General features: G+C 38.5%; 3 protein-coding genes across 6 annotated transcripts; all 3 read right to left on the bottom strand.

Annotated features, from left to right (window-relative positions):
• Nucleotides 1–7036, bottom strand: ndufs3 (NADH:ubiquinone oxidoreductase core subunit S3). Its single transcript, XM_023287052.3, has 7 exons — nucleotides 6944–7036; nucleotides 6478–6543; nucleotides 4433–4530; nucleotides 3814–3963; nucleotides 1957–2082; nucleotides 1749–1868; nucleotides 1–287 (listed from the first exon to the last, which is right to left on the bottom strand). Exons 1-7 carry the CDS (start codon nucleotides 6996–6998, stop codon nucleotides 117–119), a joined length of 786 nt encoding a protein of 261 aa, XP_023142820.1. The 5' UTR covers nucleotides 6999–7036; the 3' UTR covers nucleotides 1–116.
• Nucleotides 7037–8282: 1246 nt separating this feature from the next.
• On the bottom strand, nucleotides 8283–13522 carry ptpmt1 (protein tyrosine phosphatase mitochondrial 1). The gene is made up of 4 exons (XM_023287048.3): nucleotides 13213–13522; nucleotides 12210–12290; nucleotides 11694–11885; nucleotides 8283–9008 (listed from the first exon to the last, which is right to left on the bottom strand). Exons 1-4 carry the CDS (start codon nucleotides 13357–13359, stop codon nucleotides 8880–8882), a joined length of 549 nt encoding a protein of 182 aa, XP_023142816.1. The 5' UTR covers nucleotides 13360–13522; the 3' UTR covers nucleotides 8283–8879.
• Nucleotides 13523–14910: 1388 nt separating this feature from the next.
• Nucleotides 14911–26676, bottom strand: prc1b (protein regulator of cytokinesis 1b). 4 transcript variants are annotated; one of them, XM_035955758.2, is made up of 15 exons: nucleotides 26530–26676; nucleotides 26146–26278; nucleotides 24579–24701; nucleotides 23975–24208; nucleotides 22248–22418; nucleotides 21901–22050; nucleotides 21613–21760; nucleotides 21387–21523; nucleotides 20158–20253; nucleotides 19925–20071; nucleotides 19722–19835; nucleotides 19504–19617; nucleotides 17992–18171; nucleotides 17829–17863; nucleotides 14911–15692 (listed from the first exon to the last, which is right to left on the bottom strand). In XM_035955758.2, the coding sequence occupies exons 1-15, from the start codon at nucleotides 26538–26540 to the stop codon at nucleotides 15644–15646; spliced, it is 1842 nt and encodes a 613-aa protein (XP_035811651.2). In that variant the 5' UTR covers nucleotides 26541–26676; the 3' UTR covers nucleotides 14911–15643. The 4 variants fall into 4 exon arrangements, with proteins under 4 accessions (XP_035811651.2, XP_035811652.1, XP_023142817.1 ...); XM_035955759.2 differs by having other exon boundaries at nucleotides 18069–18171; XM_023287049.3 differs by lacking the exon at nucleotides 17829–17863.
• Nucleotides 26677–26927: the final 251 nt, after the last annotated feature.

The following is a 26927-nucleotide window of genomic DNA, read 5'->3' as shown; positions in this document are numbered from 1 at the left end:
TCATTTAAAGATTGTTTACTTTATTTACATAAATATCGGGGTTCTGAAGGGGCTGTAATCCCAGAAAGACACGAACAGACAGAACATGGTGATGAAGTGAACTAAACTGAGGAACTTCACTTCTTCTCGGGGGCCGTGTCTCCGGCCTCCAGTTTGGGTGCTGCCTCTTTGGGCTCTCGGTAGGCAGGAAAAACCTCCCACGGCGTGTTCAGGTCAAACTTCCTGAACTCCTGCGAAAGCTCCACAGGTTCGGCCACCACACGCTTCATCTCGTCGTCGTAACGCACCTAAACAGGGAGACAGGAATCAGCTTGTAAGGTGTTGCAGTTTACTAAACCTATAATATTACTGACTTCTGGTGAGATTTGGTGCATTTTAAGGACAGAAAATGAAGTCTTGGTAGGTATAAAAAATGCAAATAATGAACTAGATGAGCCCCTTTCTTGTCTCTGCATGCTCATAAAATTATGAGTTTCCTTCAGTCTTATTTTGCATATTCACAGTTGCAGACGTCCCTCTCCCCAGCAATGTTTTCCAGCTTCTCCAGGAGAATCCTAAGGTGTCCCAAATGAAAGAAGCAGTTTTCCAAGTGAGTTCTAGTCTACCCCATGTTTTCCTCGATGGACCAACTCAGCTGGTTCCTGTCAATAAGAAGGAAGCGACTCTACTCCAAGCTTCTCCCTGCTTTTCTAAAACTCATTTCTGAGCAGCTCGTATTCATGATCTCATTCTTTTGGGCGCTACCCAGAGTGTAGGACCATAGGGTTGGACCGTAGATCGACTTTGGTTCCATCCTACTTTACTTTCATAGGTGTTGTTTCCAAATCACATCATGCAACTTTTTTAAATAAAGGAATATACCAACTGTACATGATTTTATACTCTCCATTCAAAGTCATTTAGTTTGTGAGCATTCAACAGTCAGATATTTCTCTCAGGAGGTGGTGGAGACCAAAACAGAGCAAAAAATAAAGTGCTCCCAGTTAGCAAGGGATGTTCCCATGGTACTGGCCAACATTACCTTCAAGTTCTAATGATGTTCAAAAGACAATTGTTAAATCTAATGTTCAAACAGTGTTTTAAGGGTATTTATCATTTCAAATAATGCTCCTATTAGCTGAACAGTAAATAAAACATGAAGTTTCAAGTGAAACATTTATAGGATGTTATCAAAACCACAGATTATGTTGCATGATGAAAAAGTAGAAACATTCTTAAACCCACGATAAAAATGTTTTCAAGATGTCACTGATGCCTCAGATGAGAAAAGCTTTTTATAAAATCTTTTATTAACACAATAGCTCAGAACCATAGGTGTGGGTTGGAACGTAGATCGACTGGTTAATCAAGAGTTTTGTCTGCCAGTTTTCCACAAAAGTCCAGTGCAACTCCTACATTCCTTCAATCTGAGAACAATCTGAGATACTTAAACTCTTTTGCTTGCAACAAAAAAATAATTTACAGAAACATATCTTTGCTTTAAAATGTGAAAAAGTAAATATTCTTTCAAGAAAAATTCTTTCAAGGAAATCTGCTCACTTTTAGAAAGTACAAAAATTATAAATTTTCAGATTTTTCTACTCTTGTAGGAACCCAGTTATCATGAGCCAATAAAATGACTAAATAAAAAGAACAGGATCCATCAGAGTCTGTCTAACTGACATCCTGCCAATACCACAATATAATTATCTCCTGGATGAATCGCACACTGACAGAGCTCAATAAAGCAGACTGCTGCCAAAACTCACCTCTACGTATCCCGACAGAGGGAAATCCTTCCTGAAGGGGTGACCCTCGAAGCCGTAGTCCGTCAGAATGCGCCTCAGGTCCGGGTGGTTGGCGAAGAACACCCCGAACATGTCCCATACCTGTTCACAGTTACAGCTTTACTCTCAGCCTGTCTGCCCTGCTGCCAGTGTGAAGAAAACAACAGCTTGAATGTCGGCTGTGACTCACCTCCCTCTCGTACCAGTTGGCAGCCATGTGGACGGGGACGGCAGAGTCCACCGGTGTTAGCTCGTCGGTGTACGTCTTGACGCGGATCCGGGAGTTGTAGCGCAGCGACAGCAGGCTGTACACAATCTGGAAACGGGCACGCACAAATCATCTCTATAAAAACATTTGGACAGCTTGTCGACTGAGATTAACAGAATGATGATCTGAAGTACACGTGAGAGTGAGACCAATAAAGACAACTGATGGTGTCCTGGTGAAGTGATAGATGCCAGCACTGCAGAAAGGAATTTATAGTTCAGTCCAATATTTAAGCTTTTGATTTAAGTGTTGCCAGTCTGGTTGTTTATCCACCAAATGTGAGTTTTTTCTTTAACTGGCAGCTAAACTTACTTTGTTTTTTTTGATGATGGGTTGAATTGTAAAGCAGTTCACAAATTCCAAAATATAAACATTTTCATACTACACAACGTAATATATTTTATACTTTTTTCACTGTTATGCTGGTCAAAGGTAGCTTATAGGAAGCCTAAAATTATTTAGTACAATTTACTGCCATTTGTATGACATTTCTGTCTGTACAACCCATACAAAAACAGCAACAATGATGACTAACCCTGCAGAATAATCCACTGTTACATCAGTCTCATTGTAGTTTATGCTTTTATGTCTCCTGACATAACCGATGTGTGCAGGTGTCTTAAAAAAAAGACTATTGCTACTGTAGTTAGTTCTGCTTCTCAACACCACCAACAGCTGCATCAGTTAAGCTAGGCTACTTTAAAACCAATACCACACACAAAACTGCAGAAACTGTACATTTACATTACCTGAAAATGTAAATGACTGAAGTTAACATGCAGCTACACAATATATAGTAAGCCTTTCATGTAACAGTACCGTAAATATCCATATATCTATATAAATGTTGATTAAGTCTTCATGGCAATCTAAGCACTAAATCTAAATGAGCGCCCAACAGCTTAGTTCAAATTAATTTTATGTATACAGTTCCACATCAGGAGGTTCAGAATTCTCAAGCCCATAAAAAATACCTAAAATTTTCAAGAAGGTTTGTTTCTAAAAGTTACCAGATGGCTGTATTAGAAATCAGACATATTATATTTTAAATCCATTGGGTTTTGGTGATACTGTGGGATTTGGTGCGATTTACAGTCTCCAAGAATATGATTATTTCAGATGAATATAGCAAAAAACCTCTACACTTTAGAAATCATGGAATACTTGGCTGAGAATCATCATGTTTTTACATTTTTTCTGTGTGAAAGCATTGATTGAATTGATAGTTACCAGTACATCTAATAACTCATAGCAAACAGAAAAAGACCTGAATCTATGGCAGCAGTACGCTTCCTATTTCTAAATTTATATGAGGAATAAAAATCTAAAATAAGCAAATGAACTGACAATGGTCTACCTTTATGATAACTGAGCTCCATCTGGGCTCATATTTGGCTACTTTTGCTCAGTCAAATCTGGAAACTCTGGCTCCAACACTTGACAGATGTTTCATGTATTATTAGGCACAGCAGGCATTAATTATAACGTGGCATGATTGTGACACTGTTTCATTTACTTTAGATAAAGCTGTGAGGAGCTTCGGAGTAAGTTTCATTTCTCTGTCCTAAAATTACATATTTATCTTGAGAGAGCAGCGGCTCAACACAATTTTCTCTTCATTTTTTGATAGTTTAATGACATTAAAATTTCACAGGTGAAACGTGGTGTGACACGTAGCAAGGAATGAAATGACAGCAGAGAAAAGGGCATTCTGATATGTCACCGTTACAACATGACATGTTTGTGTGTCTGTGTGGAGTGACTGCTGTTAACAGCTACCTCGAAGCGGTTCTGCCGTGATGGGATGTCGACAGCCGTCAGGTCGATCATGTTCCTGAACTGGGCGTTGGTGTGATCCCTCAGGAAGGTCAGCACCGGGATCACTCCGTCAGGATGGATCATCACCTCCAGCTCATTATAGCACGTCACCTGTACAGAAACACAGTTTAAAGTTGTCTGCATGTTTCTGAAACATGGATTTAGTACCTGTAGTCAGTTTACTCAATGTAAATATGGCTTTCTGACAACAGTAAAACAATAACATCAGCTGTGATTTACATACTGTTACCAAATAGCACACTGATGGATGCTCTCAATGTTTACTGTGCCCTAAAATGCATCTGGCCATTTTTGACTTTATTTGACAGGTAAGTTGAGAGTCCAGACAGGAAAGTAGGGAGACGAATGAGGGGGACGACCTGCATTAAAGGGCCTGAGCTGGAATGGAACCCAGGCTGCTGCGTCGGGGATTACAGCCCCCGTTTATGGGTCGCCCGCTCAACCAGTTGAGCTATCTGGGCACTCCTAAAATGCCTCTTTATCAACTCTGAGCAGAATTACCAACAGAAGAGAAGAGTAATCTGAGTGCTATGGTGCTCATCCATGTACATAAACTGACCTGGACCTGCTGGATGTATTTGGGCATCATCTCAGCCACATATTCTCCAAAAGCTGCCAGCTGGTTGTGAGTGACGGCATCTTTGGGCCTCACAGTGGCTAAATGAAGGACAGAGGAGACAATACAACATTATTCATCACAGCACACATTGTACACACTGTTTTAAAGATTAAAGGTTAAAGAGACTTTACTGTCATTGTTCAGAAGTACAACAAAATGTGTCTGAAGAACACGACAATTAGCAGCAGTGCAAATAATAAAAATAGATAAAAAATACTCTTACAAAAATAAAAAGAAGAATCAAAGTACTATACACAAACAAAGTAAAGTGGTCAGTGCTGATAAAGCAGTCCAGTGTTGAAGTAGAGTTCTTATTGCACAGATGAACTGGGAGGGGGGAATGACTGGGTGTTGGGGCAATGGGTGGGGGGTTTGATGGCAGCGACAGCTCTGGGGAAGAAGCTGTTCCACAGTCTGCTGGTTTTTGTTTTTAATGACTGGAATCTTTTCCCTGATGGAAAGGGGGCAAACAGTCTGTGCCCAGGATGGGTGGGATCTCTGGCGATGCTGCTGGCCTTTTTCCTCAGCACAGTGAGAATCTTAGAACCAAACATCCATTTTCCAGACACAATTAAGATTAAGAGGCTTGTCGCTAAACAGTGTTACAAAGACTTGTCTTACCATCTAGGTACAACATTTTTCTGTACGCTAAACCAAAAAAATACATTTAATTTGCTCTGGGGTGAGAAATGACATATTGACATGTCCTGAACTAACCTGTAAGAGAAAAATATCTAATCTTTGGAAAATATAGTCATGCAGGAGACATAATATATACACAGTAGGTTCAGAAAGTCTGAGACTAGTGAAGACACTTCAAGCTTGTATTAGTTTGGAATTTAAAGTGGGCGCAGAAAACTTTTCAGCGTCAGAACACCTCTCTTTTTCTTTGTCAGGTAAATTTTGTAATTCAAGTCTTTATTTTCCCATAAGAATTTCCTACCCACTTCTATAACGTCTCAAACTTAGATTCATCATTTAATAAGACCTTTTTCCATCATCTGCTGTGAAACGCTGCTATGCCTTCACACACTGCTACATTGACAAGCCAGTGTTCCCCTCCTGACAAGTGTTTTAGAGACGCTCCTTTCAGAGCACTAGTAGGGCTGCACAATATTTAATTTCCCCATCAACATTGTATTGTGAGCATACACAACAGTCAAATCACAGGAAGTGCAATCAAGTATATGCATCATGTAACCATTTATTTTGCAGCTTGTAATTAAAAAACTAATGGTTTCCATTATCCGTGACTAATCTACACATGAAGTCTGTCTGATAGAAAATTATTTACTTTGATTTAAGGGTTACTGGATATATTAAGTACATTTTCTTTCCTTTTATTTACTAGACAGTTTATTGACATGCAGGCTTCACATGTGCACAGCAAAGAGTGAGGAACACAATTAAAAAGCAACATTTGGTTACAATAAGAAAGAAATACAGAATTATTTTAGCTACAGAACAGATAATGCTGATCAACAACCGATATTGCAGTGTCAGACAATTGTTATCATCATACAAGGCACAGTGCCTGATTTATTTGATCACTTAAATAAGCATCAAAACAAAGCTCAGGACACCGAGTACAAAGCCAGACCTGCATGCCATCCAAAGAATATACTACTTTGGATGGCTTTGCCAGTGTTAAAACATAAAAGAATGGTTACAGGTGCCTATTGTCAGTTATTTTCAAGCTCTTTTTATATTCTATACAGATGTGCTCCTATCTAAAATCACCCCAGTCTCTCAGCAAGGATGAATTCTTTCCCAGCACAGTATTCAAATCATCTGGTGAACAATCCTGTTATTTTTATTTATTTTTTTGTTGCAATATTGTGCAGCTCTACAAGGAGTTCATGCCAGCAACTGTTTTAGGGTCCCTGTAGCTCTTTGGCATGAAAGTTAATGACAGGTTACACGTATAGCTAACAACACCATCCTGTACTATCATTCCTCTGCAGCATCAGTTGTGGTGTACTCACGGCTATTCTCAGTAGTGGAGCTCTGCAGTCTGCTCTGCTGCTGGAGGAGACACGAACTTCTTGCAACTGAAGGAAAAAACATTAGAAATGAATCAAAATGGAGAATAAACACATTACTGACAACTGAATCAACAGAGCTACACAGGAGCTTGTGCAACGTGAGCAACAAAGCCAGAATAAACAGAAAAGGCTCGTCCTATATCCACTAAAAACACATCTGCACGACCGTTTATGTTGCCTAAATAAATTAATCGGTCAGAAAAAGAAGAAAATCTGTCCATCCCGCTGCCACTGAATTCCGGCAGGCTAACGTTAGCATTAGCTAGCTCGAAGGTCAAAGCTGAGACAGTTGATGGTTAAAAATAAGACAGTGCCGATTTTTATAGCGTGTATACAGAGGCAGCGTAAAATCAATCACTGCTGAGAACAGTGAGTGTAAAAACAAACGGGGTTTAAGTCAACTTACTGTTTAAACTCCTTCCAAGTCCTCCGCGGACAAACCGCATCAACGACGCCGCCATGTTTGCTCACTCAGTCGGTTTTCTTCGGGCGGAAAAACGACTGTTGGCGGTTTGTCGCCCCCTGATGGACCGGAGGAGGAGGAGCACCTACCGGACAGATTCTATAGGGGACACTTTAGCATTTATTTATTTTTTTATTTTATTTGATTTAATTTTATTTATTTATTTATTTATTTATTTATTTATTTATTTATTTATTTATTTATTTAATTTAATTTAATTTAATTTAATTTATTTTATTTATTTTAAATGAAATCTGTTTTTTTTTTGGTTGTTAACTTTCATAAGATAAAATGAAATATAAGTCTGAAAAATGATTGTGCCACATATTGCTAATAAAATGAAATTACATGAGAAAAACTGCAGTGTCTAATAATAAAAAAAGCAATAATATATAAGTATGGCACATCACTGAAAATAAGCATAAGTGAGATAAAAGAAGACTTAGAATAGAAAAATGTGAACTAATACTGGCAATGATTCTGAAGTACTAAATTCATATTACACATGAAATATTGCACACAAATTTAAAATAATGCATGTAACGTTTATATATTACACTTTAAAAAAATGAAATGTTTCACATTACACTGATATACTATATATGAAAAAGGAAAAAAAGAAATGTTGCACATGAAAATGAGGCATTGCACATGAACTTGAAATACCGCACATAATAAAGAAACATTGTATATGAAATTGAAATATTGCACAATAAACACTGCACCTGAAAAATGCAATATTGCACATGAAATCAAAATATTATAATTTATCATTTATTATCATTTGCTCATGCAGGCAAAATTGCAATGCAGAAGTACATGAGAACTCATAAGCAGAATAATAAGCCTTTAAAATAATTAAACCCTGGAAGTTAATGAAGTTATTCTTTTTTTAAGTGCAAACATTTGAGTCAAATAAGATTAGAGTCTTACTTCAAATGTGTTTTCGTTCTACTCCCACCTAGTTTATCTTTGGGGGGCAGGTACTGGGTCAATCTCCAACATTTTGTACTCGGGCTGGGCGATATAGCTTAAGAATGTATCATTTCAATCATTATCAATACGTATAAATAATGGAAAAATATCTATTCTGAATTTACTGCTTTAGCTTATTTATGAACACACAAGAATAAAACTATAAGGATAAAGGAATACAATAAATAAAGAAAACAAGTAAAACCCAGAGGCAAACTACATCACTAGAACAGCTTTCATGCACGTATACACACTCATACATTGTCTAGTAATGTCAAAAATATGAAAATAAAGAAGCATAAACACATTTTAATGTCACAAATATTTATTTAACATCATTTACTGTATTTTAAGTTAGGAGGCACTGTAGGAAAATATAATACATTAAAATAAAATGTTTTAGTTTAGCACACAGTAACCGCTTTGTTTATTCACTAAAATGTTCCTGCTTGGTGTCCAAATTGCAGCTAAGCTACAAGTGGAGTGTTCCATTATTAAAGCCACGAGTTAACAGTTTTGCAGTGTTGCTTATGATATAGAATTCTGAGGTATTGTTGGCTAAAACAGGATGATGAGGATAGAATAACAAAAGCAGAAGGAATTCCATCCACTAACCTGTTTTAGTCCAAACCACTGATTCAGAGCCACAATAACAATTAGATTTTTATGATGTGAATGTCTGCTTTGCTCGCTGATTTGTCATTACCAAATTAAAACCTGCCAATTACAGTAAAACTTGTGAAATTGTGATTAAAAAGGTGTAAACAATGTGTTTGACCTTTACTCTTCAGCCCGGTACGTTATGAGACGCAGGACTGACTGAAACCACAGCAGCTGTGTCTTTAATCAAGGCTCAGAGTCCAGCCGCCCGGCTTCAGTGGGAACATAATGAGGTTCTGCTCTCTCAGCTGGACTCTGCACACACCTGCTGATAATACGTCCTCAGCATCTCCAGCTGAGCCGAGCGCACCAGGACGTGTGGTCGAACAGACGCCAGCTTCTGACAGGCTTCCTCTGGAGTCCAGCAGTGCAACTGTCAGCAGAAAAAACACTGTGAAAATGTAAAACCCTGAAACTCACAGACCAAACAGATGGAAGCAGCAGCAATGATTAAACCTGCACCTCCTGCCTCCCCCCTCCGGCACTGAGAGTAATCACACAAATACCTTGCCATCAGTCGCTTTCTCATACAGACTGGATTTCTTCCTCTCACTGCTGAGTTTGTTTGTTTATCTGAAGCATCAGGACATTTTCTGGACATTTCCTGACATTTCCTCCTGAGCCTCTGTCATTTTGGTTGCTCCATTGTCAGCCAATCATTGCTAGCTGATTGAGGGCCATAATTGCACTCAACGGACAAAACTAGACACACACACATTTGTGCAATAACAGAAACACAGTGACAACTTGTGGAATGAATGTTGTGTGGTTTGTTTCTTATGTTAGTTTTTTATTGTTTTTTACTTATTTATTACGATGCTGGTACCTATGCACCTTAAGGATTGCACTTTTTAAAATTTCGCTGTACTGGCACAATGACAATAAAGGAATTCTATTCCATTCTATATACTGTTATCTGTGAAGGAAAAAATACTGTCTTTCCCCTTACTAAGGTATTTCCTTGCAGCTGTTCACGGAAGATGTTCCAAAATATCATAAAGGTTGCATCTGTCAACTGCAGTCATCTTAAATCATCCTGTAGATCCTATAGATCACTTCAAATGAACCCTGTTTCTATTAACTTCTCCCAAACTAAGGCTGTGAGCATGTTCAGGCCTTCTCCCTCTCTCTAACATGGCCCAGAGAAAAGCAGATGCTGCAGAAGAAGATACATGTGAGAGACAACTGCCATTCCTGACCTGGTCAAGATTATGTACTGCTTAGTCTGACGTGCCTGAGCAGATAAGTTGTCCCCGTGTTAGGATGGCATTCCTGCCAACCCAATATATACCCAAGGTGGAAAAGAATCTTCAGATTTGATGCTGGCAATGCTGACATGAATGTACTGCTCTGTTGGTGTCACTTCTCCTGATGTCAGTAAACCTTATTCTCAATGTAAGTCATCTGAGTCTCCAGAGTGTGTCTGTGTCTGCCTCCTCATCCTCTCTCAACATCGCAGAATTTCTGTAACACTACCAGCGCAGGATGGTTAACACAGACCCTTGACGTACACTGATCAGCCATAACATTATGATCACCTCCCTAATATTGTGTTGGTCCCTCTTATGTGGTCAAAAATGCTCTGAACCATTGGGTCTGGACCAGAGAACCTCTCATGGTGTCCTATGGGGTCTAGAACCAGGATGTTGGCAGTGGATCTTTGGGTACTCTGGGTTGTGAAGTGGGATCTCTGGGAATCCAACTTGTTACACTCCATCCTTTCGATGTTTGGTCAGAATGGGGTCTAGGAAGTTTGGAGGTCAAATCAACATCATGGCCGATTATCAAGTTCCTGATTGTTTGATGTTTTCATGATGTGGTGGGGTGGATTTTCCTGCGGGGGTAGACCAGTGACATTACGATTTAAATGAAGGAGTGTGTTTGTTCTGGGACAATGTTTATTCAGGCGTCTTAGTCTCATCAACATGGACGCCAAAATCCAAGGTTTTCCAGCAGAACACCACGTAGAACCAATACGATCGATGTTCTTCACTTCACCTGTTAGTGGTTTTAATGCTGTGGCTGATCGGTGTAAATTTCCAGTATACTGTAAGATACAGAGCGACTTACTTGGCATTGATGGATTGAATTAGCATTGTGTGAATTTGTTTGGTGAGGGCTGAAAGTAACAGACATTCATTTGTATGAAACGGCTAATTCATCTCCATCCAGTGGCCATTGCAGATTGTAAACATCTATATACAACACCCACATGGCTTTATTCATACCACAACAGATACACATTAGTCTGTAAATCATCACATTGTTTTTCATAGCAAACACAGAAAAACACAGAGTTCCCTAAATGTGCCTGACAGGTTGTGACTTTGCATTTTTAACCTCAATAACTTAAAAACAATTTAGAGTCTACTTCCTGCATAAAAGCAGTGAAATTAAAGCATAGTTTAAATGAATGCTGTTAAAAATAGAGGCTGCTGTGTGTGTACAAGTAAAAATGTCTCTAGCAGGGGAGTGGAAAACCATTATTATTATCTAAAATACTGCATGGATACGGGTCTTGTAAAATGAAGCGGACTGTACAGACCTTTAAAGACCCACCAGTGTTTTTTGGAATTTGCTGCAGAGTGTTGATCAGCATTTGTCATTGTTAGTGCTAGAATTAAGTTGTCTGCTCTGCTCATATTCCTCCATATGTGATGTGGTACAAAGTATTCCCAAAATATTGCATCGCTGTCAAGCTAATTCTTCATAAATTTAATCCAAAGCGAGCACGAAAATGCTTTCTCAAGTGAAACATCAAGATAAGTCTAGTTTTTGCACGTTACATACTGTCCAGTTGCTCCACTGTTAAGTTCTGCTTTATGTGTTACATCAGCGTAATGTTATCACATAAATTCATTTGTGACATTTGCCCACAAATGCTAAACGGCAGAAGACAAGAGAGCAACTGTTTTTCTGCCCACTGCCTTGTCACATTATATTAAACTCCATTAAAGTGCTTCTGTTTTTCTGCTGACTGTTTTCTCCTACAGCTGATGTTGAGGCTGCAGTTCTAACAGCAGGTGATTAAATGTGGCCTCCTCAGCTATCTACTGACCCGTATGAGGTACGCAGCAGCTAACGTAGCGCTGCGGGAACGTCCGGCCTTGCAGTGGACGTAAACGCTGGTTCCCTGCTCTCTGTGCTGCAGGGCGAAGTCCACGCCTTTGTGGAGGTTCTCCAGGCTGGGAACGCCGGTCAGATCCACGGTGCTCAACCTCAGCTGCTCCACACCAGCCGCCTGCCACTCCTGCAACACACACACCAGAAATATCATTTAGCAGGGAACACATGAAGCATTAATCTATCTACAGTATTAATAATAAACGTGTGGCTCCAACCAGGGCTGATTCAAGATGCAAGAAAATTGTATTAATCAATTAGAGCCTCGTGGGACTTTAAGTCTCAGGCCTAGGGAGTATTTCAGCTGATTTACATTATCGGTCATATGCAGAATACAGAAATAGAAAACAAAACTTTAAAGATTCTTTACAAATCATATTAATACCAATAAAACTGGATAACTTGCTCCAGTGCTCACATCTCATGTCTACGTGAAGTGCAGTAAACTCACCTCAGCTGAGTTGCAGAAATATTTGGTCTCGTACGCCTCATTCATGGTGATAACACCTTGAACATTTTCTGTTTCTACCAACTGCAACACAGGAAACAACCAAAACCCGTTAACATACTGTCAGTCACAGGGCTACTTAATGTGTTCAGGATTAAAATAGCTTCCAAATGTAAGACTTTGATATTTTACAGTGACCCACTTGATTTTGAGTAATAGAAAATTGAGAGCTTTCTTCTGAGCAGCTACCAACAGTAGCAACGACAGTACTGAGTACTGTATCGTATTGTAGAAAACTGAGGCGAAGCTGCAACTATTACTGCAGGATTAATCTAAAATTCATGAGGTCTGTGGAATTTATGATGTGAATTGTATCATCCACAGAGTGACACGCATAGGAAAATCGCTGAATGCTGTCAAAATGAATACATGAATGATACAAAACAAACGCAACAAAAACTTGTAGAATAGTTTGGCAAAATGCATAAAAAAATATCTAAAATCATTTTAATAAGATATTACATATTCTACAAATGTATCCAACTAATTTAGATAGAGGTTAAAATCCCAACAATATTATTTATGATTGAAATTTACCAGACCTAAATATTAAAACTAATTAATTCATTAACTAAATAAAATCTTAACTTTATATTAAACAATTTTGGCTTAGCGTTTTTATTTTTATTTATTTATTCAATTTTATTTGTTGATAGTTGTCCATTTTCTCCCGTGAAATTGGGTTCTATAATAATATTACTTTAAAAAAAAAAAAAAAAAAAATATATATATATATATATATATATATATATATATATATATATTTTTTTTTTTTTTTTTTTTTTTTTTTTTTAATTTATAATGGGTTCAGTCAGCGCCACCAGCACCGCCTCCTCAGTGAGCAGTTTTCGGTAACGTTATCCGGTATAGCAGGTGTGTTAGCAGGAGATGCTAATATTTAGCAGTGGGTGTTCGGTGTTACCGGACAGTCCGGTGTCTGTCTGACCTGTTTGGTCATCGACCTGAACGGCAGCGCTCCGAGAATCACCGTCTCGTCCACTCGGTCGAACCACCGCCTGGAGGAAATCTTCTCCATGACAACATTGTAGGCTAACGTCGGGTAGAAGAGCAGCCGCGCTAACGCTCCGGACATGGCGGAGCTGTTTATGAATTAATAAATTACAAAAACAAGACAGAACTGTGGACTCTGCTAGCTTCTCATCACTGTAGAAGTCAACTTGTCTGACCTATCAGCCGTCAGCGTGTCTTCTTCTTCTTCTGGGGATATTAGCGGCAGACGTGTTCTTCTTCGTGGACGTATTTCAGGTCCTCTTCCGGTCGGTTCCGCTTGCGCCAGTGTTTCAAAATAAATCTGACTTCCATGTAAAATAAAGAAATAAAAAAAAAAAAAAACTTCGACTGGAAACCAGAAATGCACACAGAAGTAATTCGAAAGTAACACAGTTATTATAAACTTTAAATTTAAAATAAGTTTGCAGGTTTTAGTTCTGAAATGAACTTGAGCGTATTTCTGCAGAATCAACCAAATTAAACTTAAATACCAATACCATAATTTAACGTGTCTGTGAAGATTCTGTCATCCAGGTCATCTTTTACTATCTATCTATCTATCTATCTATCTATCTATCTATCTATCTATCTATCTATCTATCTATCTATCTATCTATCTATCTATCTATCCATCCATCCATCCATCCATCCATCCATCCATCCATCCATCCATCCATCTATCTATATGTATGTATGTATATATGTATATATATATATATTTGTATACATATAGATGCGTGTGTTCCTTGCCATGATGTGCACACTTGCTTGGCATTTTCACACTTCCAATACTGCTTTAGTATCCATTTTCTTTGCTCTTGATTTAACTTGTCATTGCGTACAGTCCCTGTAAATTAAAAATCGAAACAAAATCGGAAGAAATAGCCTAATAACATTTCCAAAATGTGAAAAAGAGATATGGAATACTGGTTTAGATAAATTAGATCCAAAATGTGAAACAAATAGTGAAACAGCTGTAAGCCTACTTGTCCCCCACCCTGTATATAACATCAGATAATGCCATAAAATGTTTAAACAGTGGCTAAATTAAAGAAGCTGAATGTTTCTGTGCATTATGTGTTAACCTCAAAACCTTTGGCTATAAATTATTAGCTGGTTACAAAGTTTATTTACCATTACCTTTTAAATGAGTGACTACAAGTAAGGAGTTAAAGTGCAGTTTCAGTTTTCAGACCACATTAAAATATTACCATAATATAAAATGTTGCATTGAACCACCTCACTGACAGCTTCAGTTCTGAGAAGTTAAACAAACTGCTGCAGTTTCATGCAATGCTCATCACAGTAAAATGATAAATTTATTTAGGGCCCCATCAGAGGGAATCTAAGCTCATAAAAAATTGAAAGAATTTATAATTGATGTCATTGCTCACATTTTATTGAAAATAATTTTCTTGCTGATTTGAGCCAAAAAATATAAATGAAATGAGATTTATTCACACTAGACAGTCTAGATGAGGCTAAATTGGTCAAAATGCTGGAGCAGAGACATTAAAAGATGCTGTACAAGTAATAAACATCTTTTTTCTAATTCTTTGTGATAACACAAATATCCCTAACATCAATGTGGATATTTGTTATTGTTTGCAATAAAAAACGATAAAACTGTGAATCTGTTTCCTCCTAAGAAATATGTCCATCTTTTAATGTAGAAAATACATTTATTATATTATGACAAGTTTATCCAAATCAGCCATGATTTTGAATCTGTGCAATTTAACTATATTTCAACTAGTATGAAGCACCAATATATATGTTCTAACTAAAGAGTCATAACGGTCTCTGTGAAAGTCGAGTTTCTACGTAGAAACAGCAGATAGAGAAATATATACACAAATACACACATTTATAAAAAGCTGATTTGGAAGGAACAGTGTAAGTCAATTAAAATTAAACTAGGCATCACAATATTTTGTCTAAAAAGGAAAAAACAAAAGTGCAACGTACTCATAATACATTTGGCCTTACCCCGATTGCATAACTTCAGAAAGCTAAACTTTCTTTTGTCTCGTTTTAAAAAAAAATAATGTGCAGTAAAAGACAAAAACATTTATTACATCTCAGTAATCGGCAAAGAGAGCCAAAGTAGTGTTAGTTTAACTTATGATACAAACATATTTGTTTCTTCTGCAGACAGAGATAAACAGACAACTGGTTATTTGTCCCTTGTTTATCACCGAAGTAACACTTTATATATTATCACCTTCATTTACATATAAAAGCAGAGCAGTGACGGGTAGTGATCCTTTCTGGCCCAAGATGAGGCCAGAAATTCCTTGGAGGGGCTGCGATATTATGAGCTGATGCAGACACATGAAGAGGTCAGAGGTTGGAGGTGGTGGAGTTCAGGACGTTGTGCTGGATCTTGGCGTTAGAGGCCTTGGACAGGTCTCGCTGTGGAAACAGAAGAGCAGGCTTGAGATTGATCTCTCAGTGTGACGATAGGACAAACAGAAACTTGGAAGCAAACAAATAGGAGCTTATCGTTCACTGACCAGTAAATGTGACACTGTGAAGGCTGTTAGTGAGAATAAGTGCGAACACAATCAGACAAACACAACAAAGTGTGTAAGAAACTGCTGCTTCTGTAAGCTGGAGAGCAGCAGCATCGTGTTAGTTCAGGCAGAACACTGAAGTAAGGCTCATGTTGGCTGAATTGCACCTGATGTTTTCTGTGCAATGATTGGCTCATTCATTGCTGTGTCATTAGCGACATCTCAGGATGCAGTATTCAGGTCAGCTGGTTTGGTCATATGGTCAAATTTTAAATACTTGGAGAATCTCTGGTGTTATTTTCTTAAGGAGAAAAGCTTCATATGAAGCTTTCCAGGATTAACCAATTATTTTTGGCAGCAGGAGGAACATACTACCTGTAAACACCCCCATGTTTTCACAATGTTGAACTGGTCCAATGTGATGGAGACTGTTCGCTCTAACTTACTTAAAGTTCATTGCATATTTATTGAGAGTCGGCTCCAACTTCACTGACATCATGTCAAAGAAGTCGTCGGAGTGGCTGCATTTTGGCCAAAAAGCTGAGTGTAAACTAAATAATCATTATTTGCAGACCTTGTGTGCAGTTTTCTGCTTCAAGTCTGTTATCACTTCAGTATTAAATAGCCAGATTAAAATGATTGAATATGCTGCAAATACTAACTTTTTATGCTAAACTGGATTCATTTCGGGTAATAAGGCTGCAGGTAAAATGCACTCAGTACACTGTGGCACATTAAGTTGAAATACAGAAAATGTACAGATTATTTTCCTGCAATTAATCAATTCTTTGGAGAGTAGGTACAATTTCAGTCAATCATGATTTTCTTTGGTGGCAGGAGGAGCAAAATACCTGTAAACATCCTCAGGTTTTCATGGTTTTGAACTGGTCCAGTGTGATGGAGACTGTTAGCACTAACTTACTTAAAGTTTACTGCATGTTCATTTAGAGTCGGCTCCAACCTCACTGACATAATGACAAAGAAGTTGTCCGTGTGGCTGCATTTTGGCCAAAAAGTTCAGTGTAAACTTTGCAGTTTGTTTATCACAGCTCTATAACCAACATGACAGACCATCTTAAAACAACAGCTAACTTATCTGTGTTTTATTCCTCAATAGTTGTGTGCTGGATCACCAGTTGACAGAGTTGTATTTCAGCAATTATATGAATTACAGGCAGGTGAACGGATCTTCTCTGAGTATCATTTCAATAAAAAATAACCAGATTCTAATGATTTAACATGCAGCAAATAGTAGCCTTTGAAGATGATTTAGAACTCACTCATGCTAATAATACTAGCAGGTAGAGAACGCTGTGGCCCGTACAGTTCGTCTACAGATAACGCTGAGATTTTTTACTCTGCGACCAATCAACTGGTTAAAGAGTAGGTGCAATTTCTGCTGACCAAGACTTTCTTTGTGTAACGACAGCTCTGGTAACATCCAGTCTTTTGCAGCTTTTATAACCGATCACTTAAATCACTGCTACTCTCATAATTCCATTCACGCTAATGTTGTTTGCTGCTACAGTTCCCTCCACCATCCAAACCTCTAAAATGCAGCGTTTGAGTGTCAGTTTTTGGGAGAAGAATGTCGCATTTAGAAAAACATTGTATATTAGTGTGAAAAACATTGAATGAGGTGAATCAGGAGTTGATAAGTGCTGCAGCTAAACAACCTTGCTGGATTGATGTCACATTATGTTGTCTAATCAAATTACACTCGTGGTTCCCATTTTGTAATATGAACACGGTCATTTTACTGTTTAGCTCATTTTATTTCAGAAGAAAGACAGCTAGAGGAGTTTCCAGAGTTCAGAATCATGTCTGAGAAGCCCTCAAATTATCTGCAACTTGAACTGAACTACCAGGATCATATATATTATGTCATGTGAATAACTGCTAACAAATTCAAACTAAAACCATGCCTTATTTTTCTTACCAAGAGAAATGTTCTTTTTTGATTAGAGGCATGCAGTTGCTGCAAGCTAACAGGGATTAGTCAGGATTAGGAAATGTTTTTAGATTCCAAACACACCTTGACTGAACAGATTCAGTGCTGACCAAGTCCCTCTAAAATATAAATTTTAAATAATTAGCATTTGTACATCATCCTCCTAAATTCACTTAAATGTTGTTATTGCACAGAAACGAGGAAAAAGAAGCGGAGAAAACGGATTAGAAACAAAAGTGTAAATTACCACAAACTCTGAATATGTGCTGGCAACAGAGGCTATGCTGAAGTTACGCTGTGGACTAGCAGCGGTCAGCAACGCACCACTCAGAGGCGTCCCCTTCAGCTGGGCCTCGTTCTCCTTGTTGCAGCCCTGTGGTTTCGGGTGGGGGGGTTTACCGCCACCTGGTGTCCGTGAAGCTGGAACCTGGAAGGAAACACATCAGACATGTAGGATTATATAGTAAAGAAGGAATAACTTCACTCCCCTACATTACAGAGCATCAGAATGAAGTGATGAATCAGAGTAAGTAGAAGAATTTACATATTCACTGGTTCACATCTGGCAGATATTTCAGGAAAGTGACATGAAAGGAAAAATGTAGCTCTGCAGCAGTGGTTTCAGCTGAACAAATTCTCATTGGTCCATCAATCAGACGTGTTATTTTTAATAAGGTGTAAGCATCAGCAGCCTTCCAGGATTAATCTATTATTGACGGCAGCAGGAGGAACAGACTACCTGTGAACACCCCCATATTTTTATGACTTTGAACTGGCCCAACATAATGGAGGCTACCAGGTCTAAGTTATTTAATGTTTCTGAAACTTTATTCTCAATCAGCTTCAAACTAACTGATATCATGTCAAAGAAGTTGTTGGTGTGGTTGCATTTTGTTTAAACAGATGGGTAAAAAGTTGAGTGTAAATTTTGCAGACAGCAGTTTGTATCTCACAGCTCAACAACCAACATGTCAGATCATCTAGAAACAGCAGCTAACTTTTGTGCTGGAATCCCCAAAAGATAAAGTTGTATTTTTAGAAATCCTATTAATATGGGCATGTGCACAATGGAGCAGCAACAACTATTAAATTAACTGATTAGTTGTTAATTTTATTAACTGGCAACTGCTTTGATAATTGACTGTTCAGATTTTTTTTAGAATTCAGAATTCTCTCCAGCTTCTTAAATGTGAATAATTTCAGATGTCTTTTCTCCTCTATGACAGTAAACTGAAAAGCTTTGGGTTGTGGAAAAATCAAGACATTTGAGAATGTCACCTTGGGCTTTTGGAAACACATTTTTCAAAATTTTCTGACATTTTATAGACCAAACAACTAATTAAATAACCTAGACAATAATAAGATTAATTGACACTGAAAGTAATGTTTAGTTGCAGCCCTTTTGCACGCTGGTCTGCTTCAAGTCTGTGATCACCTCAGTATAAAATAACCAGGTTAAAATGATTGAATATGCTGCAAACACTGACTTTTTAAAATTAGATTCATTTAGGCTAATAAGGCTGCAGATAAAGTGCATTCAGTACACTGTGCACATTACGATATAGATAATGTACAGTTTGTTTTCCTGCAACCAATCAATTCTGTGGAGAGTTGGTACAATTTCAGTCGATCAGGATTTTCTTTGGTAAAATACAGCCTTAGAAAATTGAACATCCTTTCTCTTCATCTCCTACAGCTATTTCTTTCGGTTTGGTGTGTGTGGAACTTAAACTTTCTTCGACCTTAAATGGAAACCAACCTTATTAGCTGAGAGGGGAGGGCGGGGCACAGGTGAGCGACACACTGTTCCTCCATAGACGGAGCGCATGGTGCTGTTGGAGGTGCCACTAGACATGCTGGAAGTTGCATTACACTGATGAGAGAGACAGGAGGATGGTTAGTACTGAAGAGACTGCACTTTTAATGAAGCAACAGTTTAAACTATATCTTTAACAGTAAACCAGAGATTCGGCTTACCAGCTTTCGCGTTTTATTTGGCGTATTTGAGCCGAGGAATCTGCGTTTGGTCGGAGTTCGTACTGCTGTTCCGTACAGCATATCCTCCTCAGTCTGTTTGCTCTTCTTAAGGTGCTGTTAGGATTTGGAAAAGAGGAAGTGTCAACACATTTTGTAGCAGGTGCGTAGGCTAAATTAAAAACACAACGCATTGACTCGTTTACCCTTTCTAGTTTCTCCTTTTCTTTCTCTATTCGGTGCAGCTCCCACTGCTCCTGCACATACTGCAGAAACTTCTGGCCGTTTACTAGAAACTCCCGACTTTGTTCACTTTCCCAAGTGTCAATCTGGGCTTTTAATTTCTTTTCCAGCTAAAAAACACAGACATACACATGAGGTTACATCTGCTAGAAGATATTTTGAGTTTAGAAGGTAACAGGCAGCTTTTATGTCTTACCTTTGGCAGGCTTTTATGCAGATCAGACCTCTGTTTCTCCTCTTTCAGAAGATTCCCTCCTCTGTTGGTGAACCTTGCCGGATCTGTAGCTTTTTTCTATGAATTACAAAGACAAGAGTTTTTCAAATATGCAGCAATGTGACCAGATAAAATAAATCAATTAATGGGTGTAACAGTAAAGTCAGAGTTCTGCTCCCTCTTGACAATTTTATGGACACCACTTAACCTCATTACTTAGAAATGCTTTGGTAATAACTATCCAAGTTACAGTAACAATAACAATTTGTCATTTTATTTTAAATGGGAAAAAATCATTCAGTAAAGTTGTGCTTTAGAAGAAGAAAATCATTGAGGCTCTCCAGTTCCATCAGTGTCCCTCCCTGCATAGTTTATACTTTATGCTGTTGTGCTACAAGAACGTTTCATAGCTAAAGTTGAAAAACGTGTCATCAAACTTAGACTTTCCTGCAAATATTGGTCTACAGTGAGAACAGCACATGCAAAACATTGTGTTTCTACATATTTTGTAACACGTTGATCTCTCATCTGAAAGGTTCTCAGCAGAAACCTGTGACTGTTGTGGGACAAGACTGTCTGAATAATCTTTTCTTCTGAAAAATGGATCCATAGTTTGTTGCATTGTCACCGTCCAGTGTTTTGATGACAAGACTATCACATTAACTTTAATCACTCCTATGCACTGACACTCACTGCAGTTCTCCTTAAGTCCTAGTGTTCCCTATCATGTACAATTATACTATCATAAATATAAAAACAGTCATAATGTTTCCAAAAATGCTCCCAAATGTGGTTTATTGGTTGGAGTCTAGACCTCTGTTGGTTATTTAAACAAATAAATAAATCCCAGCTGAAACTGGACAAAATGTCTTTTGCCATCAAGTCTGTTGTTTCAGAAAAACCACAGCCTGCTTGTGAAATTCAGTCCCATGTTCACAGTAAAGAAAATCTGTGCATGTTAGATATTTTCTTCTCATATTTATTTTTATTTTTCCTGCCACATGTTGGTATTTACATTTTTCAAATTTCCATCATTAGCAATCTCAAAAATGCCTTTTAATTGAGTAATTGCACCTGACTCTTACTAATTAAACTTAGACCTAGACAGACTTCATTATTCCTCAGAGGGAAATTCTGTAAAAATCTAACTGGCTTTAACTTGACTGTTGGACAGGAGAAGTTTTGTTCCTGTCCCGTCTAAATCTACTCACCTCCAGCTCGAGGAAGAGTCTCCAGCTTTCTTCCCATCTGTGAACCCCGTCAAAAAGCTCTTTGTGATCCTCATAATGCTGCCTCAAGCGCAGGATCTCAGCGTCATGCAGGCTCAGCAGGTCTTCAGTGAAATCCTCTGCAATAGAGAGGCACATTTTCAGCAAAAAAACAAAACTCCAATATGACTGATTCAGCTACTAATAAATGCCGGAAGAGGGAACCCACCACTAAAATATGGTGAAAAATCCTGTCGCTGGTCAATGCTGAAGAAACACTTTTCCCAGAACACAGCGATCTCAGAGCGGATGGCTTCTGTGACGTTGCGGATATTTAGCAGCTTGAGCTCCTCCAGACGCTGCACCTCGGCTTGTAACTGAAGAGAAAAAATAGAGTGTAAACTGATCTGCGAAACAGAAACTACAGCACCAGAAGTCCTGGGAGTTCAAGAGAAAACTAAGAACGGATGAAGTAGAAAGTCAGCGGCACAGAGATGAGACACTTGAATGTTCTCACCGCTTCCAGGTTCCTCTTCCTGGATGCAACCATGTGTTCGTTGAAGGCCGCCCTCTCCTCCTGGGGAACCTGCAGTCGATCCCACAGCTGCTGGATCTTCTCTCGGTGACTCTCGCATGACACCTCGATCTGAGCTTTGCGTTCCTCCAGCTGTAAGATCAACATGGCATTAAGTGGCGTCAGTTAGCCGCGGCCTTCAGCTTAGTCGCTTATGATACAAACTTGAGTTGATATAAAAGTTCCCACATTCAGAGTCAACCTTCAAAGCCCGATTATAAGTTATGGACCTGTAAAATGCTGTATGCTAAAAAGCACAATGTAATGTTGTGATCTAAAAGTCCTCTTGCCTGACAAAGAAGCAGTTTGAGTGACGTTATGTTGTCTCTGGAAAGGCAGAAAGCATCCTCATCGTCACACACGACGTCCTTCTCAAAGCTGGTCTCAGGGATGTGGTCCAGCTCCTGCATGTGCAAGATGATCTGCTTCTTGACGTCCATGAACTCAGCATGCCGTTTTGCCTGTAAGGATGATGCAGAACACCGGTGGGTCAAGGAAAGATTAGACTGTTTACCGAAAAGGTTTGTGGGCCTCTGGTGTGATTTGCTGTTCATTGTTGCTAACCAGATGGGTGATTTAATGTCCACAATTGTAACATACAATTACAATTTTCAGGAAGGTGACAAGAGAGTTTGAAGCAATAGCGTTTTACTAAACGACTTACAACTTTTTACTGTAAAATAACTCTTAGCAGCAGCAAAATTATGAAGCACTAGCCTTCAGGAAAAAACTTTCTTGATTTCCTAAAGTTGTATGATCACATTACAAATAGTCTATATTTATTATTAAGAAGACAATGGTAAAAGAAGCAGCTGTAGGTGATTTTTTTCTTTGAATGTGAATTTGTCTCTCCCTGTGTCTCATTTTACATAAAAACAAGTCAAACGGGACAAAAATATTACATTACAGCCATCTCATGAGACTTGTCAATAAATCAGAATCAGAAAAGCCTTTCATGCCAAGTGAGTTCGCACACACAAGGAATTTGACATGGTGTATAGAGTTGCAGTATTCAGCAACAAGCAACAACAGACAGTAAAAGAATAAATATACAAATCCAAATGTAAGAATTTCTAAAGAAAAAATGCTATAAGTATAAGAAGTATAAGTATAAGGAGTACTGTGCAAAAGTAAGTGTAAACAAAGTAATGTGTAAAAAAAAAAAAAAAAAAGTAAATAAAAAGTAATACATTTGAGTACAAAAATAACACCTGCCAGGTGAATAAAATGTAACTAGAGAATGGACTTTGCACAAACTAAGAAAAGCAGCTTTTCATTCTTTTCAATTATCCATTTTCATCTAATCTAACAACCTTTGAAACTAGTTCACATACTAAAGAAAGCATTAAATTTTATCAACCAAACAGGAGCACATGATCTCTCAATAAGTTAAAAAATAAAATTTCCAAAAGGGGATTACTGAGCCCTATGCAAGAACCAATAATAAAACAACTTTACTAAACCAATCTCTCTTTATTTCTGTCACAGGGCAGCACTGCTGATGTCCCGTCACTGACAAATGCACTGTTATCATTCTCTAATTGGTTGGCTCCTATATGTTTACTGATGCTGCTACATGTGTACTTCTCACTCTTATGACATTTTTAAGAATTTCTCAAGAAAGGAAGATGCTGTACACTGCTCTCACAATTTATCGATCATTCCTACGCTAGTATGATCAATAAATTGTGCCACAAAGCTGAATCTTCCTTTCTTGAGATTAAAGTGAAACCTTTCAATGCACTTGCAACTAAGATGTTTGGAGATGTAGATATCTGCTTAAATAAACTATATTCTTGAAAACAAAATTTTCCAGAACAAAGCAACATTACAGGTGTTAATTATGCTCATGATCAAATCTCACCAGCATACATCTCCTTATGGACAGCTGGTACGAGTGAAATACCACAGGTTTGTGCAGTTAAGAGAGTTTGGTGAATGCAGTTCAATTAAATTTTATTTATACAATGCCAATCAACAGAACCATGCAGATGTACCAAAGAAAGAGAGCTCCTACCTTCTCTGCATTCTGGTTGGCGATGTGTTGTCGAAAGTTCTCCAGCTGTTCCATTGAGGGCACAGAGTCCGGAGCGATGCCGTATGGGATGGAGCACATGATGTCGACCAGGTCCTGGTCCTGCTCCAGCAGAAGCTTCAGCTGCTGCATCCGCTGAGTCTTCTCCTTCATCAGAGCCTCCACCTCTGTGCGGATGTTCTTCTCTTGCTGCAGCATGCTGATGCCTTCCTCCTCCTGAGCACACAGACGAAAACAATGATTCATCTTCACTCAGCACTCATGAAAGCCCAGAGAGCTGTTCAGCACCGATCAGTCGATAATTACAATGACCGAAAGGCAGGAGTGTAAGTTATAAATAGTTTCTAAACTAATATATGGTGAGTAAGCCGGTTATTTACTGTAGAAAATGCAAGAAAGTGGGTGGCCTCCCTCTGCTAGTGCTGTAAAAAATGTGCCGTGGAATATATGAGACTAAATTATCCATCTGATTAACCATCTGTCAAGGAGGATCCTTAGTCTGGTGTTTGGATTCTTAATTCTCCTGACTAGATTACAGCTTCAGTGGTAAACACACACTCAATAAGACAGAAAATGATGCTATTACCTCAAACACAGGGAGCTGAAGTTCCAAGCAGAGTTTCTCCATGTCTGTCCTGCACGTCTGAATGCTGTTTATGAGTCTCTTTTTCAGAGATTCCTCTTCTTTGATCATCATGTCCAGAAGGTTCTGTTGAATAAATACAGTAATTAAAATGAGTATATGCAGATAGATGCATGTGTACATTTTGAAATTCTTACCAACATCCAGTAACTGTTTTGAAATTCTTTAAAAGCCCAGAATAAATGTTGTATCAGCCACAGAGTTTACACTCTGGTTGGAGAGCTGCAGCTACAGATGTCTAATAATGTTGCTTCATTTATTAGGAACCGGTGTTAAAACACAGTGCACATTTCTGCAAATCCACCGAACTTGTCACGAAGTACTTGAAATCAGCTGAAATGTTAAACACTGCAAAACATTACTGTAACTTTTTCTCCACAAGTCACAGCTTTCCTCGAGTGGAAACAGGTATTTGTACTATCAAATGTCAAAAGACTGTTACACATTAGAAAAGGTTTCAGAAAGGTACATTATTAGACAACAGCATTCTTTATCTAGCATCAGCTTGAAAATGCAATAGAAATACTTTACATAGACAACTTGATGTGCCTGTAATAATGCAAAAACAATCATCTGTGCTTGTATTTAATTTGTGGATATTCCACACATCTCATCTGTGAGACAACACAGTATGTTTTGACATCAGTTTCATAAATGCAATGCCCATAAGTAACAAAACACATGAAGGACAACAGAACAAAAACTGTCTAAATCTTAAATTTGACTTCAATTAAATAATTAGAATTAGAAACTGTCTATTAACATTTAGCCTGTGGTAAATTCAGTATCAACATATGTGACAGAGGAAACTGGTACTTTTATCCAAAGCAACGTACATCTGAGAGTAGACACAACACAAGCAAGGATCTAGTGAGGAGAAAACAACGTGGATAAGTGTCATAAAACAAGTTCAAGTGTGATAGTAGGATTGTGGTGATGAATTAAAGGCTTTCTAAGACTTTAAAAGTTGCAGATAACTGGATCGGTGTTAAATATTTAGACTCAATAACTGACATCAGCATAAAAAATATCTAGCTGCAATCCAAATCTAAAAACTACAACAGAAAAGTTTTGTTGATTCATGACCAGATGTATCATAATGCAGCATAATAATGGTATCAGGGCTTTGAATACTCTCCTGTGGCCTAGTTTCACTCTTACTGATGGTTGTTTTTGTGTAGAAACCCCCCACTGATCCTTCTTTCTGTCTTCCTCTCAGATTTACATACACATGAAAACCCACTCAACCATGCCGAACTGTGGATTAAAGTTTAACTTCTGTGTCTCTCTTTGCACCTGCAGGTTTTACTGTGCATATGATGGTCAGATAATTTCTTTATCCGTATCTATTATTATTATTAGAGTGTAAATGTGTTTGTTTCAGCCTTATCTCTCAGCCCTAGTCGAAACCCAACTGTTGCATGTACTGACCTGACAAAGCAGCAGGTTCACAGTCATCAGAGATAACATTAGAAACACGGTGGTGTCTGTGTGCTCTTCGGTGTCTCACCTTAATGTGGTTCTTGACTACATTGGTTCTCTGCAGTCTCTGGTCCTCTGGGATACCGATCTCCTCCCAGATGTCCTTCAGGTGGCACAGCGCTTTATTTAGGCACGACACAGCCTCTGCTGCAAGCACCTCGCTACGGGAACGGACGACAGGTGATAGGAACGATTAAATAGTTTGTCAATAAAATATTTATATCGATAAGTTGCTTGTAAAAATCAAAACCAAACACATCAAACAGGAATTCAACCATCTGAGCTAGCTAACCGATGTTGACGTTAGTTTAGCTAACAGTTAGCTACTCGCTACTTTATCTAACGTTAGCTAAAATCACCGGCCGTTGTTTTATAAACTCTGACTCCATCTGGAGAAGAGCTTTCATCTTACCTTTTTCTCATTCTTAAATCCCAGACTCGTTTTTAATCACTGGCAAACAGTTTAATACAACCGAAACTTGTCACAGACAAATTACCGACCGTCGCCTCTCCGCTGCTCTCACTGTGGTCCGTTTGCCCACAGTTCAAAATACGCGTACAGCAGCATTCTGCGCTCTGATTGGCTGGTTCTGCGGGTGCGCTTGTTTTGTAAAACCCCAGCGGAGCTATAGGCGTTTCGTCCGTTGGTCATGAATGGGAGCCGCCCGTCGCCGGACGGCTCATAATTTAAAACAAACACACTTGTTTCATTGTGGGTGCGGGGATCTAGCCGCAGAATTCTCAGTATGTTACAATGGCGCTGTTGTTCATTATAGACGGATGAAGTCACCGCAGACCAAACCACCGAAA

This window comes from Amphiprion ocellaris, chromosome 1 (genome assembly GCF_022539595.1).
Source record: "Amphiprion ocellaris isolate individual 3 ecotype Okinawa chromosome 1, ASM2253959v1, whole genome shotgun sequence".
In the NCBI taxonomy this organism is placed as follows: Eukaryota; Metazoa; Chordata; class Actinopteri; family Pomacentridae; genus Amphiprion; species Amphiprion ocellaris.
The sequence above is the reverse complement of the archived record's forward strand: the minus strand, read 5'-3'. Positions and strand labels throughout refer to the sequence as shown.

What these genes read in the sequence shown, in the direction of transcription:
- ndufs3 (XM_023287052.3), bottom strand. Translation starts at nt 6,998, where the DNA reads ATGGCGGCGTCGTTGATGCGGTTTGTCCGCGGAGGACTTGGAAGGAGT. An exon ending in ACTTGGAAGGAGTTTAAACA is followed by an intron (nt 6,544 to 6,943) that starts GTAAGTTGACTT and finishes TTTTTCCTTCAG; the next exon opens with TTGCAAGAAGTTCGTGTCTC. An exon ending in CCAACTGGTACGAGAGGGAG is followed by an intron (nt 1,869 to 1,956) that starts GTGAGTCACAGC and finishes AACTGTGAACAG; the next exon opens with GTATGGGACATGTTCGGGGT.
- prc1b (XM_035955758.2), bottom strand. An exon ending in TCAAACTGCTTCTTTGTCAG is followed by an intron (nt 22,051 to 22,247) that starts GCAAGAGGACTT and finishes TTGATCTTACAG; the next exon opens with CTGGAGGAACGCAAAGCTCA. An exon ending in AAAAGGAGAAACTAGAAAGG is followed by an intron (nt 19,836 to 19,924) that starts GTAAACGAGTCA and finishes AAATCCTAACAG; the next exon opens with CACCTTAAGAAGAGCAAACA.
- ptpmt1 (XM_023287048.3), bottom strand. Translation starts at nt 13,359, where the DNA reads ATGTCCGGAGCGTTAGCGCGGCTGCTCTTCTACCCGACGTTAGCCTAC. An exon ending in TCAGGTCGATGACCAAACAG is followed by an intron (nt 12,291 to 13,212) that starts GTCAGACAGACA and finishes CCTGTGTTGCAG; the next exon opens with TTGGTAGAAACAGAAAATGT. An exon ending in CTGCTGCGTACCTCATACGG is followed by an intron (nt 9,009 to 11,693) that starts GTCAGTAGATAG and finishes TTCTGCTGACAG; the next exon opens with TTGCACTGCTGGACTCCAGA.